Here is a 21,189-nt window from a genome sequence, read left to right on the forward strand (position 1 = left end):
CTACAGCTGCCTGGAGTTGGGCATCTACGTGTCTACGTTCTTTTGGTCAGTCAGGCTCTGATCAGACTCCGTCAGGTGGGGCTCTGAAGAGCCAATTTCCCTTGACGTCGGGCCTTGTTAAGAACCAAGTGCGAGGGGCACCTGGGTGGCTTGGTGGGTTGCGCCGCTGCCTTCGGCTCGGGTCATGATCTCGGGGTCCTGGGATCGAGTCCCACATTGGGATCTCTGCTCAGCAGGGAGCCTGCTTCCCTCTCTCTCTCTCTGCCTACTTGTGATCTTTCTCTGTCAGGTGAATAAACAAAAATCTTAACAAAACAAAGAACCAAGAGCGCTGGTCAAAAATGGTTCCTTTTCCTCTCCTCCTGCTGATATTTACCCGGGGAACCTGGCCAAGCTCCTGGAGGTAAATCACACAGTATGGTGGGGCTCCCCTAGGACTGGGTTCCCCAGAGCCCTTAACTCTCAGAGCGGCCCAACCGAGTCCCCTGTAAACCATCAGCCACACGCATGTTTCCCTCTCTGGGCACTGGCTCCCATGGTGGCATCCACATGTGAGTCTCTGCTGTGTCTGTGACCCCTGGGTCCTGCTTGTCTGTCTCCAATCCCGGAGGCAGTGGTTTGCCCCATGTCCTCCCTTCTGTTACGGCTCCCAGAAAGATGGTTGATTTTTCAATCTGTTCAGCTTGAACCTGTTCTTAGGAAGAAGTGGTGACTTCCAGGCTCCCTCCGTGGGCTCAGTTTTCCTCTTCAGGCTGTGTTTTTTGTCTTGCTGGTTAACATGTTTTGTAATTGTTGGTTGGCAGCCATCCATAACGTACTGGGTAACAGAAATTGAAGTGTGTAGCTCTTCGCGTCAGAGGTTTTATGTTAATCTGGCTGGGCTCCATGCTGTGATTAACATTGATGGTAACTGTAGGTGCCAGAGGCTTCCAGGCTTTCTGGCTTCCTTGTTTTTGTTTTTGCTTTTGTTTTTGTTTTTTCCTTTCTCTATGGTCTTTGGGTTTCCCTAAGAACTCCTTCCTAAATAGAGCCTCTGTCGGCAGCTTCTTCAGCTGTGATGCGCTGTGACACTTGAACCCAGTTGATGCATTGGTGAGGTGCGGGGAGGGAAAGCCTGTTATAATCTTGTAGTTAATACTCAGGCTTTTTGTGGGCCTGAGTCCTTGGGCTATGACCCGCAGAAGTACTAAATAGGCCACCCCCTTCTTTTCCTCCACCCCCTGAGGTGAGAGGAAGTCTAGCTGACCTGGAGCTGGCCAACTACCCTCCCACCAGGTCACTTTGGCTCTGGTAAGGGACTCTACTTGGAGGATGGGCCTTTGCTGTGGAGAACATTTTGGTCATCTTTTCCAGTGGTTGCTCTTCCTTTCCCCCTATCTGGCATACACATCTTGACTCTTCATCTTGAGAATCTGGTGAAGTTCCTGGAGGAGAAACCCATGAAAGTGTGCCCCTCCCACTGGCTGATTCTGGGGCCCCCAGAGTTTCTCACTGTCAAGCTAATCCACAGCCCACCTCCAGCAGGTAGTCAAATTTAGCATTTCAGTGTTCGTACCAGATCATGATTCCAGTGGCTTCTGCTTCAGGTAAACTCACCTGGGCTATTATTTTCTGAATTCCCCTATGGCTCCAGATTTGAGATGGTGGTTTGCCCTGGAACCTCAATTTTCTGATGAGTCTAAGAAGAGTCACTGGTTTTAAGTTCATTTACATTTTCCCCTGTTGTATGGGTAGAAATGACAGTTTCCCAGCTTTTTCCATGTCAGATTTTATAGCTGCTACAGAATGACTATTCTTTTTCAAACAACTCCTACTGTGCCTCCCACCTTCCTGTCACTGGAAGATCCTGCTTCACCTCCCAGAGGCCCAAGATCTACACGGAGGACCTTAAAGAATGGTTTCCTATAGACCCCTCCATTAGATTGTAACAGGTGATGAATAAGCTCCAAGAAGTGGGTGTTTTTATCAGTTTTGTTACCTGCTGCATCCCCAGTGCATGGAACAAGTGCTTGGCACAGCCCCCGTGTGCTGAGTGACTAAAGGAACTATCAATTCTGTGTTAGAGAATCCTTGAGTGAACTTCCCAGGCATGGCCACCTTTGGTGGCCTCAGTAGCTTTCATCTCTATGACAGTCTGACTTTCTCTGGGACCCTCAGTTGACTGGTATTGGATTAGCACTCCCCTAACACTGAAGAAACAAGACAGGATGCCTGGTTCTAAGTAGATGGTCCTTGTAACCCTACACAGAGTCTCCATCAGGCACAAACTGATCATTCCACTTTCTTTAAAAAAAAAAAAATGCCAAAGGCAACAGCTCAGAGCCAGAGATTAATAGTAGAACCCAATGGTTTACCCGGACAGGAATTCTTATTCATTCAGGAATTAACCTGTGCCCTTCCTTGAACTCTCTGTTTTTTATTAGATGCATAATCCTTAAATAGGTTCTGTGATATAACCTCTCAGGATCTCCCCTTTTTAGTGAGGAGCCCAAATGGAGAGATTATATAACTTGAATAAGCTCACAGAGTAAGCGGTGGACCTAGGAACTACATCCAGACCTGGCTTTCTCTAAAGACCAGCCTGATTTTTTCAGAATTGGGATAATGGTATCAGCAGCAGAAACACTCACCCAGTCCTACTACAAGGGGCATGTTCCAAATTCAGGTGTGGGATTTGATGGCCATGGCTAAAGGCGCGGTCGATGTCCCTAAAGGCAGAGGTGTAGCAATGAATGAACACTAGAGATGGGTCAGCTCAGATCTGGGTTGAGTCCTGTCTGCCACTCATTGGCTGTGTGCTCTCAGGAGTCAAAGTACTTCCCTAGTCTCAGCTTCCTTATCTGGCTGACAGAGGGAGCTGCTCTGTCCTCATGAAGCTGGGGTAGCATTACATGAGACTGCAGGGGAGGGGAAGCTGCGAGGTGCGTAAGGGCTGTGAGCCCTCTCTGTGGTTTACTATTTTGCAATCATTCTCAGAGTCAAATCACTTCTCCCAGATGCACAGGAACAGAAATCATCGTAAAAAAATGGCTCCCTAAGGAAATCCTCTGACTCAGCCCACACTTGGTTCAGTCACTGGGGGTGGGTAAGTGTGGGCTTCCTCTTGGCTCCCCAGTGGGCACTGTGTCTGGCAGGGCTTCTGTCTAGACGTTCACTAGGGGCTCTGCCCAGCCTCTCTCCAGGCTCCTTGTTCCTGGGGCATGGATGGCTCATGGCTGCCAGCAGGGAGCCCAGGAAAACAAGAGGGCTCCTTCCCATTTTTATGGGCTGTATCTGCCCCTAAAATTCATATACTAAAGTCCTAATGCCCAGCACCTCACAATGTGACTGTATTCGGAGTTAGGGTCTTTAAAGAGGTAATTAAGTTAAAATGAAGTGATTAGGTCCTAGTCCAACATAACTGGTTAGAAGAAGAAATTGGGACCCAGACGCACACAGAGGAAGACACAGGGAGAAGATGCCATCTGCAAGCTAAGGCGGTGGGGGGTAGGTAGAGCTCTGAAGAAACCAATCTTGCTGATACCTTGATCTCAGACTTGTAGCCTACAGAATGAGGAGAAAATAAATCTCTGTCATTTAAGCTACTCAGCCGGTGGCACTTGTTAAGACAGCTAGAGCAAACATACCTGCCTGTCCTCCTCACCGTGAGTCAGTGTGAGGAATGAGGGGCAACGAGACATGGGGCAGGGATGGATTGGTTGCCCACTCAAGGCCAGGAGGCAGTGGTAACGATTACAAAGATACACACACACACACACACACACACACACACGAGAGAGAGAGAGAGAGAGAGAGAGGGTCTCAAAATACATGAGGCAGAAATGGACAGTAGACAATTGAATAATAAGAATTGGAGATTTCCTATCCATACCAACAATTGTTAAAACAACTAGACAGACAATCAGCAATGACATAGAAGGCCCGAGCAACATGATCAACAAATCTGGTCCAACCGCTATATATAGGACACTCCTTATAACGGGTCCAGAATATACATTATTTTCACGCACGTATGGAACATTCTTCAGGATAGGTCATATGTCTTCCTAGGCCGTAAAACAATAAACCAACAGGTGAGGGGGGAAACAAAGTGTACATCCATACAACTGAAAAAGGAAACCATGGATACACATAAGACCGTGAATGAGCCTCCCAAACTATGCTAAGTGAAGAAATCCTGATGTAAAAGACTACATAATATATGATTCCATTTCCATAAAACATCTAGAAAAGACAGGTTTATACAGACAAAAGGCAGATGAATGGTTTCCTTGGGCTGGAGTGGGAGTATGGATTAATTGCACATGTGTACCAGGGAACTTTTTTTGGGTGAGAGAAATGTCTTAAAATTGGATTAGGGTGATGGTTGTACAATTCTACAGATATACTAAAAATCATGGAATTGTACACTTTGAATGGGTGAATTTTATCATACGTAACCTACATCTCAATAATGCTGTTAAATACATACACATATGAGGGGCTCCTGGATAGCACAGTCGGTTAAGCATCTAACACTTGGTTTCAGCTCAGGACGTGATCTTGGGGTGGTGAGAACAAGCCCCAGGTCAGGCTCTCCCCTCAGCACAGAGTCTGCTTAAGTTTCTCTCTCCTTCTCCCTCTCCCCCTCCCCCTGCACTCTCTTTCTCTCTCTAAAATAAATAAATAAATAAATCTTTAAAAAATAAATAAACTCATACATACATATATGAGATGACAGTAAACAAAGTGAAGAAAAATAAGGCAGGGAAGAAGGGTAGGAATGTCAGAGTGGGCTGTGAATAGTGCGGTCTTTCACGGTGTTTGCCAAATACTTCCAATCCCCTGGACTCCTTAAGGGTAGGTGGACAATGAGTTGGCAATGAGTGTGACATGTGGGACTTCCAGACTGAGGATTTTCTGTTCATCTGAGACCTTTCTGGAGCTCAATCTCTCCTTTGACCCCCTGGCCTGGCTGCCGGCACCACATGACATGATTATTTCATCAGCCTGGGTATTTAAGTCACTATGACGGACAGGTGACTTTTGACTCAGTTACTGCATGACCTGTGCTACTGGAACACAGACAGGTGCTCAGGGAGAACCTCAAAAGAAGATGGTCAAAGTCCTGGGGAGGTCAGTTTGTGAGCTGTGAGGATGTCTGGGGGGAAAGGCTCTCTGAAGAGAGGGCAGAGGATGTGCAAAGACCCAGCTCATCCGAGGAGGAGCAAGGAAGCCAGTGTTGCGGGCACTTGGCAAGCGGGGAACACAGGAGATGATGTGGCAGGTGATGGTGAGTCAGCTGGAGGACTGACACGGGAATCCACTGGGATGGGCTGAGCAAGTGCCACTTCTCAAAGGGTTTAGGCCTTAAGAGCCTTGTTCCAGCTGCAATATTGGAAGGAGATGGATAGGCCAGAGGCAGAATCAGGAAGACCAGTAAGAAGGTCTTTGTAAAAAGAATTTAGGTGAGAGCTGACTTCACACCCTGAAGCCACAGCATTCTTCCTATAAACAGCTCTTCCCACCCCCCCAGCTTTATTAGGATACAGTTCACACCCAGCACTCTGTAAGTTGAAGGTATACAGCATATAACTTGAATTACATCTATTGTGAAATGGTAACGATAATCAATTTAGTTAATATCTGTCATCTCAATAGGTACAAAAAAAAAAGAGAAAAATAAAAAAATGCTTTTCTTCCTTGTGATGATAACTCTTAGGATCTCCTCTCTTAACTTCTAAATATATCATACAGCAGTATAATACACTGTGTCATACACTCCACTCCTCTACGGGACTTGTTTATAAGGGGACATTTGTACATTTTGACCACTTTCCTCCAATTCTCCCTCACCCGGCCCCACTTCCAGTAACCACAGATTTGATCTATCTCCTTTTTTTAAATTGGAAGTGTAGTTGACATATAATAAAGTTTCAGGTGTCCTATAAATCTGATCCAATCAGTCCTACGTTTACAACTTTCAATAGCTCCCTACTGCCCATGAAAAAGAGTCCAAGTTTCTCAACATGGCATCAACCTACCTCTCCTGCACCACCCACCCCTTCCTTTCCTATGATTTCAGTTCTCCTGTCTCTGAGTCTCCCATTCTTCTGCACTCTCGCCTCCCCGCCTGGGTCCATGTGGTTTCCTCACGTCCCTGCAACCAAGCAGGGAGGGAAGAGCTGTTCTGGAGAAAGATCAAGTGAGCAAAGCCAGAGTTGGGAGGGCACCGGGGTGGGCGATGATGGAGGAGGTTCAGTCCAAGCTGCCCTCTGGCCTTGCTCCTGGAGGTGAGCTTGTGGGCCAAGGTGCTGGGATCCTGAACGGATGACTGAATTCAGAGCTGCCTTCTCTTTCTTTTGGACTCTCTGGCCCAGTATGCACAGAGGTTACCCTCTTTCTGCCTACCAGGATTCAGACCTGCAGCAGCTACTCATGGTGGGAAGGACCCAGGAGGGTCAGCTAACTGGGAGAAGCCTCCAATCCTTGGCAGAGAACTGCACAGGCCAGGGGGCAGCAGTGTGGGAAGCTGGTGAGCACAGAGGCTGTAGCTGGTCCGAATGGGGGGGAGGACTGTGCCACAGGAAAATCTGACAAGTGTTGGGGCTTATGGCTGGGTGAGAGTTTTAGCCAGGTCTCCCCAAATGAAAGACCAGAGTGCTGGCTGGCCTCCGGCTTCCTGCTATTGGGCAGTTCCTCGACTCGACAAAACTCTGGGCAGAGTGAAGAAATGAGGTACGGCACAACATTTTAACCCCCAGAAATCTCCCATTTGCCCCAATTCCCTGGAAATATCTGACAAAAGCAAGCACAAGTTCCCAATTGCTCTCCTCCAGAATCTATGGTGAGAGACAGAGAGAAGAGAAAGAGCCAGAGGGAGAGAGACAGAGAGACAAAAAGAGAGAAATTGAGAAAGGAAGAGAGACAGAATGGCTGACCCAGAGAGACCAAGGATGAGGAGGAGAAACTGCTTCCCTTATGTTGGCCGACTTTCCTATTTTCCAAAGCCTTCTATAGAACAGCATGGCTAGTCCCTCTTTATAAAGCTGCCAAGCTGTTTGTGGTCAGATAATGCTTTTTAAAATTAATTAAGTCTAAAGGAATGAAGTGCTGATGCATGCTACCATGTGATCAATCCCAAACACATCATTCTATGCCAAAGATGCCAGACACGGAAGGACACCTGCTATGTACCTGCATTTATATGAAATATCCAGAGTAGGTGAGTCCTAGAGAAAGAAGGCAGATCAGTGGGTGCCAGGGCTGGGGGAGGTGGGGAACCACTGCTCAGTGGTTTTCTTTCAGGGTGGTGAACATGCTTTGGGACTGCAAAGGGACGATGGTTGCACACCATGGAAGTACAAATCACCGCTCAATTAACCAGTTGCTTTAAAACGGTTAATTGGGTTATGTTAATTTCACTGCCCTTGAAAATTTAACTCAACCTTCTTTAAATTCAGGTATCCCGTGCACTTTCTCATTTGTCTTTCCCTTAAAGAATTAGCATCTGCACTCTGAAGCTGGGTTGGGGGGGCGGGGTAGGAGGGTGGGTATCTGCTCTACTGTGAAAATCTGGTGGCCAGAAGCATCCACAAAAGAGAGTGACTTTTCCTTTCAAATCAGTTGGTGCCATAAACCTAACTGAGGGAAAATAATCTGGAGATTCTACAGACCCCTAAGGCATTAGAATTGAACAGAATTAAAAGCTGATTTCAGCTGCTCCCCACCCCCACTGTAGAAAGGGACACTATGAGTAGTGTCCCCTAGCCTGTGTCCAGCCCACAGATCCAGGTGACTTGGCTGTGTGAACATAGAGCTCGAGGGCTCGTCCCTGCACACACCCACTCAGACCCCAGCAAGGGGTTCCCAATTGCTCTCCTCCAGAATCTGCTGTCTGAGGCCTCCCCAGCCTCGGTCGGGGGGTTCTGGGTCATGGCCGCACAGGAGGTTCACCTGGGGACCAAAAAATATGCTGATGTCTGGAACTCACTCCAGACCAATCTCCAAGTATTTAAAAAGACCTGGGGATTTTTAAAAGCTCCTTTGGGATTCTAACATAGAGCAAGGTTAAAGACCGCTGTCTGTGTTTCTTCCTCTGGTATCTGGGATTTCAATCATCCTCGGAAAGTGTCCAGGTACAAAGAACATGAAACACCACATCGCAACCACCCAGCCGGCATCTGTGTGATCCCCCCAACAAGCAGCTGCACGACCACCCCCACAGCCCCTGCACATGACCCAACCCACGGGGGGCTTCCTCTGTGCCTCAGTTCCCTGCAGGCACTTTACTGGGGGCTACGGAACCAACTGCCTGGCTGAGTTGCTTCCAAATAGGATGTACCCCCCTCCCCATGCAGGACCTGCCTCTCACCGCCCCCCCACCCAACCCCAGTCTCTGGACACGGTGATCCTTCCAGACTCTGAACGTAATCAGAGCCCTGAGTCACTGGACTCAAATCCCTCCAACGATCATGGTCATGCTGAAGGCTCTGTGTTTCAGGCAGACACAGAACATCTCCCAAGTTCAAGGGTGAGGGCTGTGGGCACCATCAGCCCATGCCCAGGCCTTGACCACAGATAATGCCCCTTGATGCTTCCAGCCCACAGGACCAAGACAGCTCCTCGAGTGACCCTGTCTCCCAGACTCAAATGACCCCATCTCTCAAGCCAGAAGACAAGAACAAAGGTAATCATATTCCACATAGAATAAAATAAAATTCTTACCGAAATATCTGGCTGCAAATGTTCTTCTTTTGTTGGAAGCTGTCGGCAGCATAATGAAGCTGGCAGACTATGTGCAAATTTCTTGTGTATCCTTTTTATAAAGAACCAACCACATCCTCAAGCAGACAAGCTAATTCCTGTTTTCCAGTAACAGGAGATCAGCATCTATAGAAAAGAAATATATTTAGAATGCCCTTTATCTGGTGTTTTCTTGGATTTCAAACAAGAAGCCTTGCTGTGAGGAATGAGTCCCTTAAATACAAGTGTGCCCAGGGATCTTGGAATGGCTTTGGGCAAGTCATGGGACCAATGGGTATCAGTTCCTCATCTGTAAAATGGGAACAATAATGACAACTGCCCCTCCCGGTGAGCAGAGGATCAACAAGATGAGGAAAACAGTGAAACAGTAAAGCCCTTCACACATCAGGCACTCTGTTTGATCCTTTCCATCAGCTGACCTGGATTCAGAAGGAGCTGTGTTTCCCACACAGCCTAGAAAGTGGCTACAGACAATGACTGGCAAGCATGCAGAGATTGCCAGGATGCTGTCTGTGACTCCCATCTGGTGTGTGCCACAGTCCTGCCCATGGGGAGACCAAGGACATGGTCCCCATACCTGCACGGAGAGAAGAAGTCCCCACAGCACCAGTGGCAGACCCTCAGCCTTGTACTCTGGCTGCTAACAGTGTAGCTTTTTGTTCCATTGCTGGAAAAGTCAGCACCATCCACGCATCATTTCCAGGTGTGGGAAATCAAAAAGAAAATCCCAATTAGGAAACAGCCAAGTGAGTTTCAGGCAGCTATCAATGTCATTGACATCGTGGTCTTGGCAATCTTGGGGAAAGGCAGTTCCCAGGGGGTGATGCTGTCCATTAAAATACAGATGGAGTTTACAGATGCCAGGAGCAAACTCTGGGACGACAGCTCCCAGAATGTTCTTCCTACTCCCCTTCTCGTCTCCTCTGCTCTCCTGTCTCTGCTGTATTGCTTGGGTAGTGTGATTGTGATCACAGAACCAATCCCCACCACACAGATAAGACAAGCATGGCCAGCACTCGGTGTGGGCAGATCCCTTTCCTCCACAAGCTGCGGGCATGCAGGGACTCAGGCTGTCATAGCCATAGGAGGTGGCAGCGGGGCTGTGGGCTGCTGGGCTGGATAGCACTGTCCTAGGCTGCAGTGGGGCAGTGTCATCGTGCGCCAGCCTGGGCCATCTGTGGACAGTTACAGCTGCTGGCCTCTTTAAGGGGAGCATGGGACCAGAGCAGAGGAATCGCCACAGTGGTGCCTCCAGGGGATGATGTGGGACAGCTAACAGCGAAAGAAGCCACAGCAGAGCCCCAGACTAGAGGCTGGGGTGGACCCCAGCCCAGGAGCTGGAGGAGCAGAGTGGCAAGCAGAGAACTCTAGAGCTGAGACAGACTCAGAGACCCTTAGGGACCCAGAGTGACATCTCTCTGTATTCTCCAAGCACACAGGACTAGGAGAGTGGCCGAGGGGAATGAAGAGTGACAGAAAGAAGCCCTTCCTATGACCTGGTGTAATAGGGGCTTTAGAATTAAAAACTCAGGGTCTGTCTCCAGGTTTTTCTTTTTCTAGTGGTGTGAATCTGGACATGTTACTGAAATAAGGCTACCCAACTTAGCAAACAAAACTACAGAATGCCCAGTTACGTTTTTAGTGTAAGTGTTTTCCAAATATTGCCTGCTACATAGTATCTACTATAAAGGTATTCATTGTTGTTCTGTATTTTGTCTGGCAATCTGGTGGTTATACCTTCTGAGTATCCATTTTATCTTTGGTTAAAAGAAGATAATCAGGTAAGAAACTTTCAGTTGCTAGAAACAAAAAAGACAATTAAAATTGGCTTAAAACACAATGAGGGATTTACTGGCTCCTTTAGTGGGAAAGTACTCATAATATGGACTTCAGGCATGGCTCAATCCAGCAGTTGATAATGTCAACCAAGTCTAGTTCCCTCCCACCCCCAAGTTCCCTTGTTTTCTTCCTGTGTGTCTGTGTCATCCACACCAAGGTTTCTTAATTATTTAAAAAAATGCTGGATGCCAGCTTCAGGACCTAATATTTTCTCCTTCATGTCTAATAGGAAGAGACTATATCTTTTGTTGTTTCTCTCACAAGTGCTGGGAAGCTTCCTTTCCCTATCTCCCCAAATATCTCTTACCTGGTGGCTTTGATTGGACCACCAAATCCAGCCTTGAAGCAGTCCTGATGGTTGGGGAGAGATGTATGTGTTGGCTAAACCAACCTGGTATCATCCGAGGAGCTGAGTGGACTGGGCTGGTATAGGAAAGAGGTAGATACTGGAATAGGTGCCAGAGCCCTGTGACCAATGTGGGGAGCCAGCTCCAAATACACTGCCCACTGCAGACTGATGTAAGGATAAGATAGATGAAACTGACCTCAGGAGTGTGTGTGTGTGTGTGTGTGTGTGTGTGTGTGTAAAATGTTAATTCTTCCCCTTGGACATGATCGCTCTTATTTTTTTTCTCAGCCCCTACCTTTCTCCTGGCCAGATGTATGACCCATCTCAGCTCTGCTAGCACAGAGCCAAGAGGCCTCCCAGGAAACCAGTATGCTGGGCCTCTGTCCTGGCTGTGCCATGTGCCCTGGGCTGGTCTCTGCCCCTGAAGGGTCCTCATTTACATCATGGGGGGAGAACATGTGTGTAGGGGTGTCGGGTATGTGACTGTACCAGGAGGGCTCTGGTTAGAAGTGTGACCTCAGCCCTCAGCCTGCGGTGAGGATGACAAGGCTCAGGCGCATGGGCTTCTGTTTGGGGGAAAACAGGGGTGGAAGGGCAGACATGGCGGGCCTTGCTTTTCAGCCCCAGGGAGAGGGGAAGCAATCTCAGAGGCAGAGAAGACAGGAGAACTGCTCTCCAAGCATCCAGACCAGCCATCCCTGTATCCTCACCCATCTTTCTTGGCAGCAGCATTCAAGGGCAAGCCACAGCCCAGGTAAGCTCGGCAGAGTTGGGGCACCGCTCCGAGCACCCAGCAGCACCCAGCAGCACCCAGCAAGGCAGTCTTGGGGAACCCAGGGATGACTCAGCCATGAGCAGCTCGACTGGCGCCAGCCACACAGCCAACGGGCTCCCTGTGGGAGAGAGTGCTGGGAGCCCCAGGCCGTCAGGCACTCAGGCAGCGTGCCCTGCACCGGGCACACTGGGCACCGGGCATCATCCCACGACCCACAGGCGTTATTAATCAGGACAAGCAGCACTCAGCAGGCTCAGCTGTGGAGCAGACACGGTCACCTGACAGCATACCGAGGTAATATTACAGTGGACTTGTGGGTCACCCCATCACAGTTTAACGAGGGGGAACATTTAGACCCACGGTACTTGGGGCTCACGGCCACCCCATCCCTCTAGTATGGCCAAGTGGCCACGTTGTCCTGCACTGGCCCCCCCGCATGTGTTCACCCTATGGCCCCTCCTTCATCCCCATGTGGGGGCTGTGCCAATGAGCGCCCACCACCCGGGGGCATCCGCCCAGAGAAGGCGGACATCCAGGAAAGCTGCCTGGGTGCTGCCCGATGGGGAGTCTAGCTCACCTGGGACCCGGGGAGGACACCGCCGTCTTCGCCGCCCAGAGGCCGGCCTGGGATCCTTCCTCGGACACAGCCTGGAGGGAGCGCTCGGGCTCCCTGCCCCCTCTGCTAACCCTGTGGCGGGGGCCTTGGCCCTGCCCCCGGTCCCCCATGTGACGAGTGGGCAGGGGAGGCGGGCAGGACCAGGAGGAAGCTGCCCCGGCCCAACATCATCCGTCAGATGCAGGCTCCCTGGCTCCTCGGTGCCTCTGGGGACGATGTGCTTATGGCTGTCCTTGGCCTGCTAAGAGCCTGCGGCTGCCCCGCCTGAGGAAGCCTTGCCCTGCCAGGCTAACCTCTGCCAGGAGCGGCTGCGGCAGACCGGCTGGCGGAAGCCCGCCTGGAGTTCGACTTGGTGCAGAGCGCCCCCTGGCGGGTACCAGCAGGCACGGCCTCGCACGCCTTGGGACCCTGACTTTCCTCCCAGCCTCCGCTCAGCTGCTCCCGGCCGCCCAATCATGGCAGCACCTATCTTCCCCACCCTCACCTGTAGCCTCACCTTCCCTGGGGTCACATGTGGCTGGGAGGGTGTGTAGGATTCCAGAGGATTTCCACCCTGGGTCTTCCTGAATTCTGCACAGCTGGCCAGTCTTGTGTCTTCAGTCTGGGCACAAAGGTGGGGCTGGAGGTCATTAGCAGGATAGGAGCCCTCAGGTTGGGGGTTGGGGTGGGGATCTGAACCACTTCCCAAAGAACCAGCATCACTTAAATCTCCCCACTTGGGAAACTGAGGTCGGAAAGGTCCAGTAAATTTCCCAAGGGGACAGATTACAAGTGTATTGCTGAGATTTGAAACCAAGGACAGCAGATGAAACATCCTTTGAAAGCCAATGCCAAGGACAGAGGCAGGAAGGTAGCCTTTATTGACCTGGCCTCCCAGTGGCTCTAGTGGGCAGGCCCTTCTCTGAGGGTGCACCGACCTCCCCCTCCCCTGGACTCAGTGTGGCCCTTTGCTCTTGCCTTCCCTGACCAAATCAGAGTGGCTGGCCGTGGACTGGAAACCTCAGGAAGGCTGATTTGACATCTGGGCAGGGCTGGGGCTGGGATGGAGTCTTGGTTATTCCAGTCTCAGGGCGGTGATCATAGCAGAGGGAGGCCCGTCATCTACCCTAAGCACTGCCCTTGAAGGCCTCTGGGAGCAGGGTGGGGTGGGCTGTGGTAGAGTAGTTGCTGGCAGAGGCAAGGAGGCACACAGCTTGTTGCTAGGCCAGAGCTCAGGGCTTGTGAGAACAAGGTGTAGTGTATTGCTCTTGGACCCTTCCATGCCCACGACTACCATGGGCATAATTGCAAAGCAGAACGCTAGGCCTCCTTTGGGCATGCACTGTGGAGGGTTACTACCTTGGTCCAGGCTTGCTGGGGGTGGCGTGGGAGCTGTAATGGAGTCAAGCAAAGGTGGTTTTGACTCCTGCCTGGGCACCTTTTAGCTGGGTCACTGGTAAATTACGCTGCCTCTCCGAGTCCCGTTGCCCAACATGGCAGTGCCGATTGAGTGAGGTAAGCTGCTCAAAGAACATGGTGGCTAAGTGCTCTGGACCTGTCCTAATGACCATGATGCAGCTGTACTTAACAGGGGCCCGGGAAGTGTTTCTTCCACTGTTAGCCGCAGCATGAGCTAGGGCAGTGCTTGGTTCTCAAACTGGGTCTCCTGCACATTTTTATATGTCTTGCATTTGAATTTACATTACATATTAAAGAATAAGCCATTTTTATAAGGTGGATGTCTGCCTTATAATCAAACACTCTTAGGTGATGTCAGGGCCCGAGTTTTTATTTGCACTTAAAATGCGATTGGCAGCAAATGGCAGAGAATGTACCTGTCTTTAAAGTTTCTTTTGGGCTTTGGTGCCCTGGGTCTCAGGAGCCAGCTGCCTCTTGGGCCTTTTTATGGGAACTTCCAGAGGACAGAGAGGGAACCCTCAGTTCTAGCCAGAAACCTGTCACCATCAGTGAGATGGGTAAGGGAAGGCCCCAGAAATCATGATAGTCACAATGATCCTCTGGAAGTTTCTTATCCATCAGCTGCTCAACCCCAGCAGTCACACATTCAGCCAGAACTGCCCTGTAGATCATGTTGCATTCTTAGGAGAGTTTTTATTTGTTTTTACATAGCTAAGTTTTGTTTTATCTAGCTGTTAGAAGTTATAAACATTGGAAGGATATACATTATTTTATAGATATAAATATTTAATTTGATGCTGGGGTCAGGGGATTGTTTCTCCCTTCTTTTGAAGAGGGCTTTCCATTACTGAATCCAGCACTGAACTAATTAATATAGGTAGAGCAAGCGGCGTCTGGGTGGTTCAGTCAGTTAAGTATCCGGCTCTTGATTTGGGCTTGGGTTCATGATTTCGGGGTCAAGGAATGGAGCCCTGCCTCGGGCTCTGCACTGGCAGTGGAAACTGCTCAAGATTCTTTCTCCCTGTCCCCCTATTCACCTCCCTGCATGTGCACACTCTTTCACTCTCAAAAAAAAAAAAAAAAAAAAAAAAGATAGATAGCAAACTTGACTGTAATTGACAATTATGGCCACACGATGGTGCTGTCAGCACACTACTTATGCGCGCGCACGCACACGCGTTCAGCAGCACAGGGTCATTTCTAAGGAAGCCCTTCTGAGAAGGGGCTCTGTAGGCCTGAGGAGGCTCAGAGGAGTGACTTGTGCAGCACCTGTGGGAAACAAATACTTCTGGGCAGTTCAAGGCTGGGGCAAGGGTGAGTCAAGGGGGGCAAGCCAGGTGCAAATTTGGAGGATGCAACGTATGCCTCACTTGCTTGCTAGCAGTCCAGGACCTGGTCTACTGAGCTGAGACGAATGGCACAGGCACTGTGCCATTAATTAATTAATTAATTAATTAATTAATTTGTTAGGCCCCCCCCAAGTCCTCAGGAGAGGGGAAGATGATTTGACCATGACCCTGGTCACGTAGAGCCCAGAGAGTGTGGACAAGATAATCAGATGCACATTCTGGGAGAAGATGGAGAGGACTGGACAAGGTGCTGCTCATCGCAAGCCCTGCTCTGAGTCAGAGGCGAGTGTGAGCATGGCGGCCAGCCACAGAGAGGCCGGTGGGATGTGGAAGCTGAGCAGAGCATCCCCCTGGAGGCTGCTGGCCTGTCCGCAGCTCAGGCTTGCCCCAGCCTTTGGCGGCTCCTGCCCACAGCAGTTCCCTCTGCGGTAGAAGAAGCTCCAGTGCACAGGCAGTCCTCCAACAGAGTTGTGGAGGTCCTGGCCCCTGTGGCAGTGGGTCTCTGCCCAGCCCCAGGTCCTCAGTGTCATTAGTGACACCGAGAGGGTCAGTGAGGGCTGCAGCGTGGCCTCTGGAAGCCGATGGCAAGGGCTGACCTATCAAGAAGGCCTGGGGTGTCAGGTGTACAGGTAGACAAAGAAGTCAGCAGACATTGTGCCAATCTAAGCCATCACTGTCTATAAAAGAAATGAGAGTAATGAATTCAGACAGAGGCGTGAAGAACAAGGTGGAGAGGATACTGCACATGACAATGACTAATACTGAATACAAGAACATGGAAGAGGAGAACCCCCAGACTGCTGGGTCCTTCCTTGGGGATTGAACTCCAGAGGAAGACATCTCATAGTGTTATAATGTGAGCCACACATGCAATTAGTAGTTTTTAAAAGATTAATTAATTAATTTGTTAGGGCAAGAGAGAATGAAAGAGAGACTGAGCATAAGCAGGGGAGTGGCAGACAGAGGGAGAAGCTGGTTCCCTGCTGAGCAAGGAGCCCCATGCAGGGCTTGATCCCAGGACCCTGGGATCATGACCTGAGCTGAAGGCAGATACCTAACCAACTGAGCCACCCAGATGTTCTGCAACTAATATTTTTCTAGTAGTTACATTGAAAAATGGCAGAGAAAATAGTTTTAATAATATATTTTATTCAATACAATATATATAGGATATTACACAGTTGACCTTTGAACAATGTGGGGGCTCAGGGTGCTGACCCACCCCCGTAGTCAATACTCTGCTTTTGACTCCCACAGAACTTAACTACTAACAGCCTATTGTTGATTGAAAGCCTTACTGATAACAGTTGATCAGCACATATTTTGTCTGCTATATCATGTACCATATTCATATAATAAAGGAAGTTAGAGAAAGGAAAATTTTATTAAGAAAATCTTAAGCGGGGCACCTGGGTGGCTCAGTGGGTTAAAGTCTCTGCCTTCAGCTCAGATCATGATCCCAGGGTCCTGGGATAGAGCCCTGAATTCCAAATCTGGTGTGTATTTTAACATTTATACCGCATCTCATTTGGATGCTAAATGTCCATTAGAAATATTTCATCTATATTTAGATTACACAAGATTCAGAGTCAAAAAAGATAATTCACCTGCCCAAATGGTTCCCAGCATACGTAAAAGCTTTCCAGCAACTGGATTGTATATCAATTTTTAAATTAAAATGAAATTAATTAAGATAAAAGATTTAATTGTCAGTTGATCCTATTTCAAATGTTCAATAGGCAGAGGTGGCTTTAGCTCAGCTTTAATGCACAGTTCAGTTCTAGACTTTTAATTTAATTAATTAGCTAATTACATTTAATTTTGTTAGTTACATATAGTGCAATATAGGTTTCAGGAATAGAATTTAGAATTCAGTGATTTGTCACTTACATACAACACCCTGTGTTCATCACGAGTGCTCCCTTTTAATATCTATCACCCATCCAGCCCATCACCCAACCTGCCTCCCACTCACCATCATCTAGCTCTAGACTTTTGAAGATCAAGTATGTGTGTTAACATTTAAGAATAATATGTAAAGAATAGAAATAGAATGTATAACTTCCAAACCAGTAGAGGGAGATAAAGACCAGAAAAAAAAAAAAACTAAACTAAACTAAACTAAAAAACGAACCAAGAAATACTTAATAAATTCAACAGAAGGAAAAAAGAGAAAGAAAAACTTAAAAGAAAAATCATGGTAAATAGAAACACAAAAGAAGGTTAAAAATAGGTATAAATATGTCAGTAATCATAGTAAATGTGAACAGATTATCCTCATATAGTAAAAAATAGAGGTTACTAAGGTTAAATTTAAAAAAAATCAAATTATAGCTGTTTTCCAAGAGACATACCTAAAACATAAGGACACTGAAATATTGAGAATAAATGAACTGAAACTGTCTTGAACCTCTAAACACCTAAAAAAAAAAAAAAAGCTTGAAAGGAAGAAAACAAGCAAACACAAACCTGTGACCTAATAAGAAGAATCTGGCCAGTTTACAATCTTAGTGGACAATTTATGACAACACTCTCAGAAACCCATAGAATAAGCAGAACTAAAAAAAAAAATCAGTAGAGAAGGAAATATTTTATTTTATTTATTTATTGGACAGAGTGAGAGAGAGAGTGAGAGAGCACAAGCAGGGGGAGCGGAAGAAGCAGGCTCCCTGCTTCAACGTGGAACAGGGATCCCCAATGTGGGACTTGATCCTAGAACCCTGGGGTCATGACTGGAGCCAAAGGTGGATGCTTAACAGACTGAGCCACCCAAGCGCCTGAGAAGTAGAGATTTTGAGCAACACAAGGAGCAAGCTCGAAGTAATGGGTATTCACAGAGTGTTGGTAGAAACTGAGCACATTAGCTCATCACAAAGGAAGGCAAAATAGATCAACACTAAAGGATTGGTATTATTCACAGTTCTCTGATCTCAGTGCAATAAAATCAAGTATCCGTAACAAAAAAAGAACTGAAAATGAAATACATTGAAATGCTTAAAAAAAACCCCCAAAAACCTCATTGTTTGTTTATGCCTCCAAGCAGATATTGGAATGGAAATTCAAAAATAATTAGAACCTCATGCAACACAAACAGCCCGTTTTAGGACTTATTATAGGTAGCTAGCCAACATGATTCCTCAAAGGAAATGTATGGCGTTACATGTGTATGGCTAGAGAACAAAATTTGAAAACTGAGCATGAGTTAAAGACCTGAAACAAAGGTAAAATGTGATGACAGCTGTTGTCGCTGTTGTTTTGTCCATCCAAGTTTCACTCTGCAGGGTTGAAAAAATGGGTTGTCCATGGGGTGTATAATTTCTAACTCCAGGACCTAGACTCAGCCCTTTCTTTCTTGTACACTCTCCCAGTCATCTTAGTCACTTCTACCAAGTTTTAAAAGATCACCTGATGATCCCCAAATTGGTTTGGACGGATAGCACCCCTAAGTTACAGGTTTCCTTTTCTGACTGCCCCGGGAAGAGAATAATATCACCTGATGGCCCCTGGTCGTGTGTCCATCCCCCTGCTGAGGGGTGAGATCAACTCCCACCGATCCCCATGGAGAGGGGATACATGAAGGGAGTTTCCCTGAAGCAGCTATGTTTGTCACAGCCCCAAAGAGAAAGCAGGTGAGTCATAAAACTGTGCCATGATCCCCAGTAGGAACTCAGCAGTGAAAAGCGATGAGCTTTTGATACACATGACAAGGTAGGTGGATCACAAGGGTATTACGCCAAGAGAAAAAAGCCCATCTCCAACAGTCATACACTGTATGATTCTATTTACATGACATTCTCAAAATGACAAGATTGTATACATGAAAATCAGATTTAGTGTTTGCTCAGGTTAGGGATGGAGGGGGCAGGAGATGGGTGTGATGACAAAGGGGGTAGCACGAAGGAGATCTTTGTGGTGATAGAATAATTCCATCTCTTGGCAGTTACAGAAATCTACCCATGTGATAAAATGTCATAACATGATACACATTGTACCAATGTCAGTTTCCTGGTTCTGAGATGTAGCCAGTGGGGAAAACAGGGTAAAGGGTATGTGGGACCTCTCTGTAACATTTTTGCAACTTCCTGTGAATCTATAATCATTTCAAAATACAGAGTTTTTGTATTAGCAAATGTATACATTCCTAATCTATTATGTATCCACATGAAAAGGTCTTCTTAGGAAGTTAAAACTTTGCTAATATAATCAATTTTAAAGATTTCTCTAAAAGATCAAAAGGCAAAATGTATATGATAATTAATGACTATAAATTGAAATAAAAGCTCCTTGGACAAGACTAAATTTTATTGTGGTTAAAAAAAATATGAGTATACAAATGAAACAATTGTCAACCCTGGTGTTGCTTGTTGCTGTGGGCCATTGGGAAGGATCAGTTTCACACCTTGTATAGGTTATGTCTAAGACTACAACCATGCGTTTAAGAGTGAGTTGTTTAATATTACAGAACATTTCCAAACTGCTACATAGAAGCCCTGTGAATATTGCACTCATGGGCTGTGCCTATGGGACTATGAAGTTGAGCTCTAAGAGAAACAAGAAAATGGATGCTTGGCAGTATTGGGAAATGAGATTTTGTTGTGGAGAATCTACCACTTTCAAGTGCTCTGAGTGGCAGGGTTTGAAAAGCTAATTATATTTTTTTCTATTGTTTCCATCTTCAGCCTCTCACCATACACTGAAGCTGTGTCCATGCTGGTCCATGCTGGTCACGGCACAACCTGTAAAGACAAACCTGAGCCTACCCACCGAATCCATGACATCTCCTTTTTTCTTGAGGATGTAGGGCAAGAGATGTGGCTTCTGGACAGTCCTAGTCTAATGCACAGATGTTTATGGTCAAGGCCATGGATCATCCTTGGGCCAGCACTTTGTGTAAATCTCAAGGGACAGAGGTTCCCATGTATGCTTTAACAGATGTATGCTGTTTATATTTGGGTTATTGTGGGCCCTCAAAGCATGGTGCCCCAGGCAGGAACCCCTCTGCTTCCTGGACACGTGGCACTTTCTGTCAGTGCTCATAAGGGTCCCTGGGTTTCCATGGCAATAGGCCTCCCCTCTGGGAGAGACTGGCTCTCAGAAGACATAGAGGCTGCCCTACTCACCTTGGCCTCCCCCGCAGGACAGAACTCACAGGTACTGGGGTTCAGGGAATTTGGGGACACTAGTTGGGCAGGCTTCTCTGAGGGGCCAAAGGTGCCAAGGGCTCTGCCAAGTAGAGCCCAGCCTTCCTGCAGAGAGAGACCCTAGCTGGCTGCTCCTGGGGAGACAACTGCCATGGCCCTTCTTCCCTGGACTTGATGCCACCTCTGAACAGAAAGCGCAAGGTTTCAACTAATGCTGTTCCAGACCAGCTGAAGGTAGTGTGACTTTCCCCCCATGTTCTCCTCCTTTTTTTCTATTCATCAGGTAGCAGATGCCCCAAAGATGGCTTTCCAAGTTCCCCCTCCTGCTGTGTGCATCTCTTCTCCTATCAAGAGGTGGACATGATGCTGGGACAGAGCTGCACATAGCCTCTAAGAAGCCTGTCAGCATCGCTTTCTCTCTCAGAGTGTTAGCCGCCATGTTGTTCATGCCTTGTGCCAGTCTAGCAAGTGATGAGAAGCCATCCGGGGAAGAGAAGCTACAGGAGCTCCGAGGCACCAGCCATGGGAGTCGGAACCCTTGAACGTTCCAGCCCCTCTAGATCCCAGATGAATGCAGCTGGCGGCCCTCAGCCCACACTTTATGAAGCAGAAGAACCGCCCACCTGAGCCCTGTCTGCCTTTGGTCTTACAGAGTCATGAGAAGCAACCACTGGCTGTTATTTTAAGCCATTATGTTTTATTATACAGCAGTGAGTACCTGAAACACCCTCCAGGAAAACTTGGAAAAATCTGATGGTCAAATGTTTGAGCACCTACTATTTCCCAGTAAAGACTGGAGTTTGAGGCTGGGGCCATACACGTGAACAAGAGAGTCCCTGACTCAAGAAAAGCAAGGGGGCAATGATACCAGAGTGATGTGCAGGATGAATGAGCAGTAGGGAAATGTAGGTGCCTGAGGGCAAGGGAGGACAGAGAATCCTATTGCAGAAAGGCAGGAACTAGAGCAAGGCATCTGG

The 21,189-nt window shown here is 47.8% G+C and overlaps 1 protein-coding gene across 3 annotated transcripts in view; it reads right to left on the bottom strand.

The window, feature by feature from the left end:
- The window catches only part of ARHGAP22 (Rho GTPase activating protein 22), a 165,042-nt gene extending 152,511 nt beyond the window's left edge, over positions 1-12,531 (bottom strand). Inside the window, exons 1-2 of one of the 3 annotated variants that reach the window (XM_059397985.1) lie at positions 12,286-12,531; positions 8,707-8,871 (exon numbers count right to left, since the gene is read on the bottom strand). In XM_059397985.1, the coding sequence (XP_059253968.1) occupies positions 8,707-8,758 (52 nt within the window). In that variant the 5' untranslated portion in view covers positions 8,759-8,871; positions 12,286-12,531. The remainder of the gene's footprint in view (positions 1-8,706; positions 8,872-12,285) is intronic. The other 2 variants (XM_059397983.1, XM_059397987.1) reach the window with 2 other exon arrangements.
- Positions 12,532-21,189: the final 8,658 nt, after the last annotated feature.

This window comes from Mustela nigripes, chromosome 4 (genome assembly GCF_022355385.1).
Source record: "Mustela nigripes isolate SB6536 chromosome 4, MUSNIG.SB6536, whole genome shotgun sequence".
NCBI classification, from domain to species: Eukaryota; Metazoa; Chordata; class Mammalia; order Carnivora; family Mustelidae; genus Mustela; species Mustela nigripes.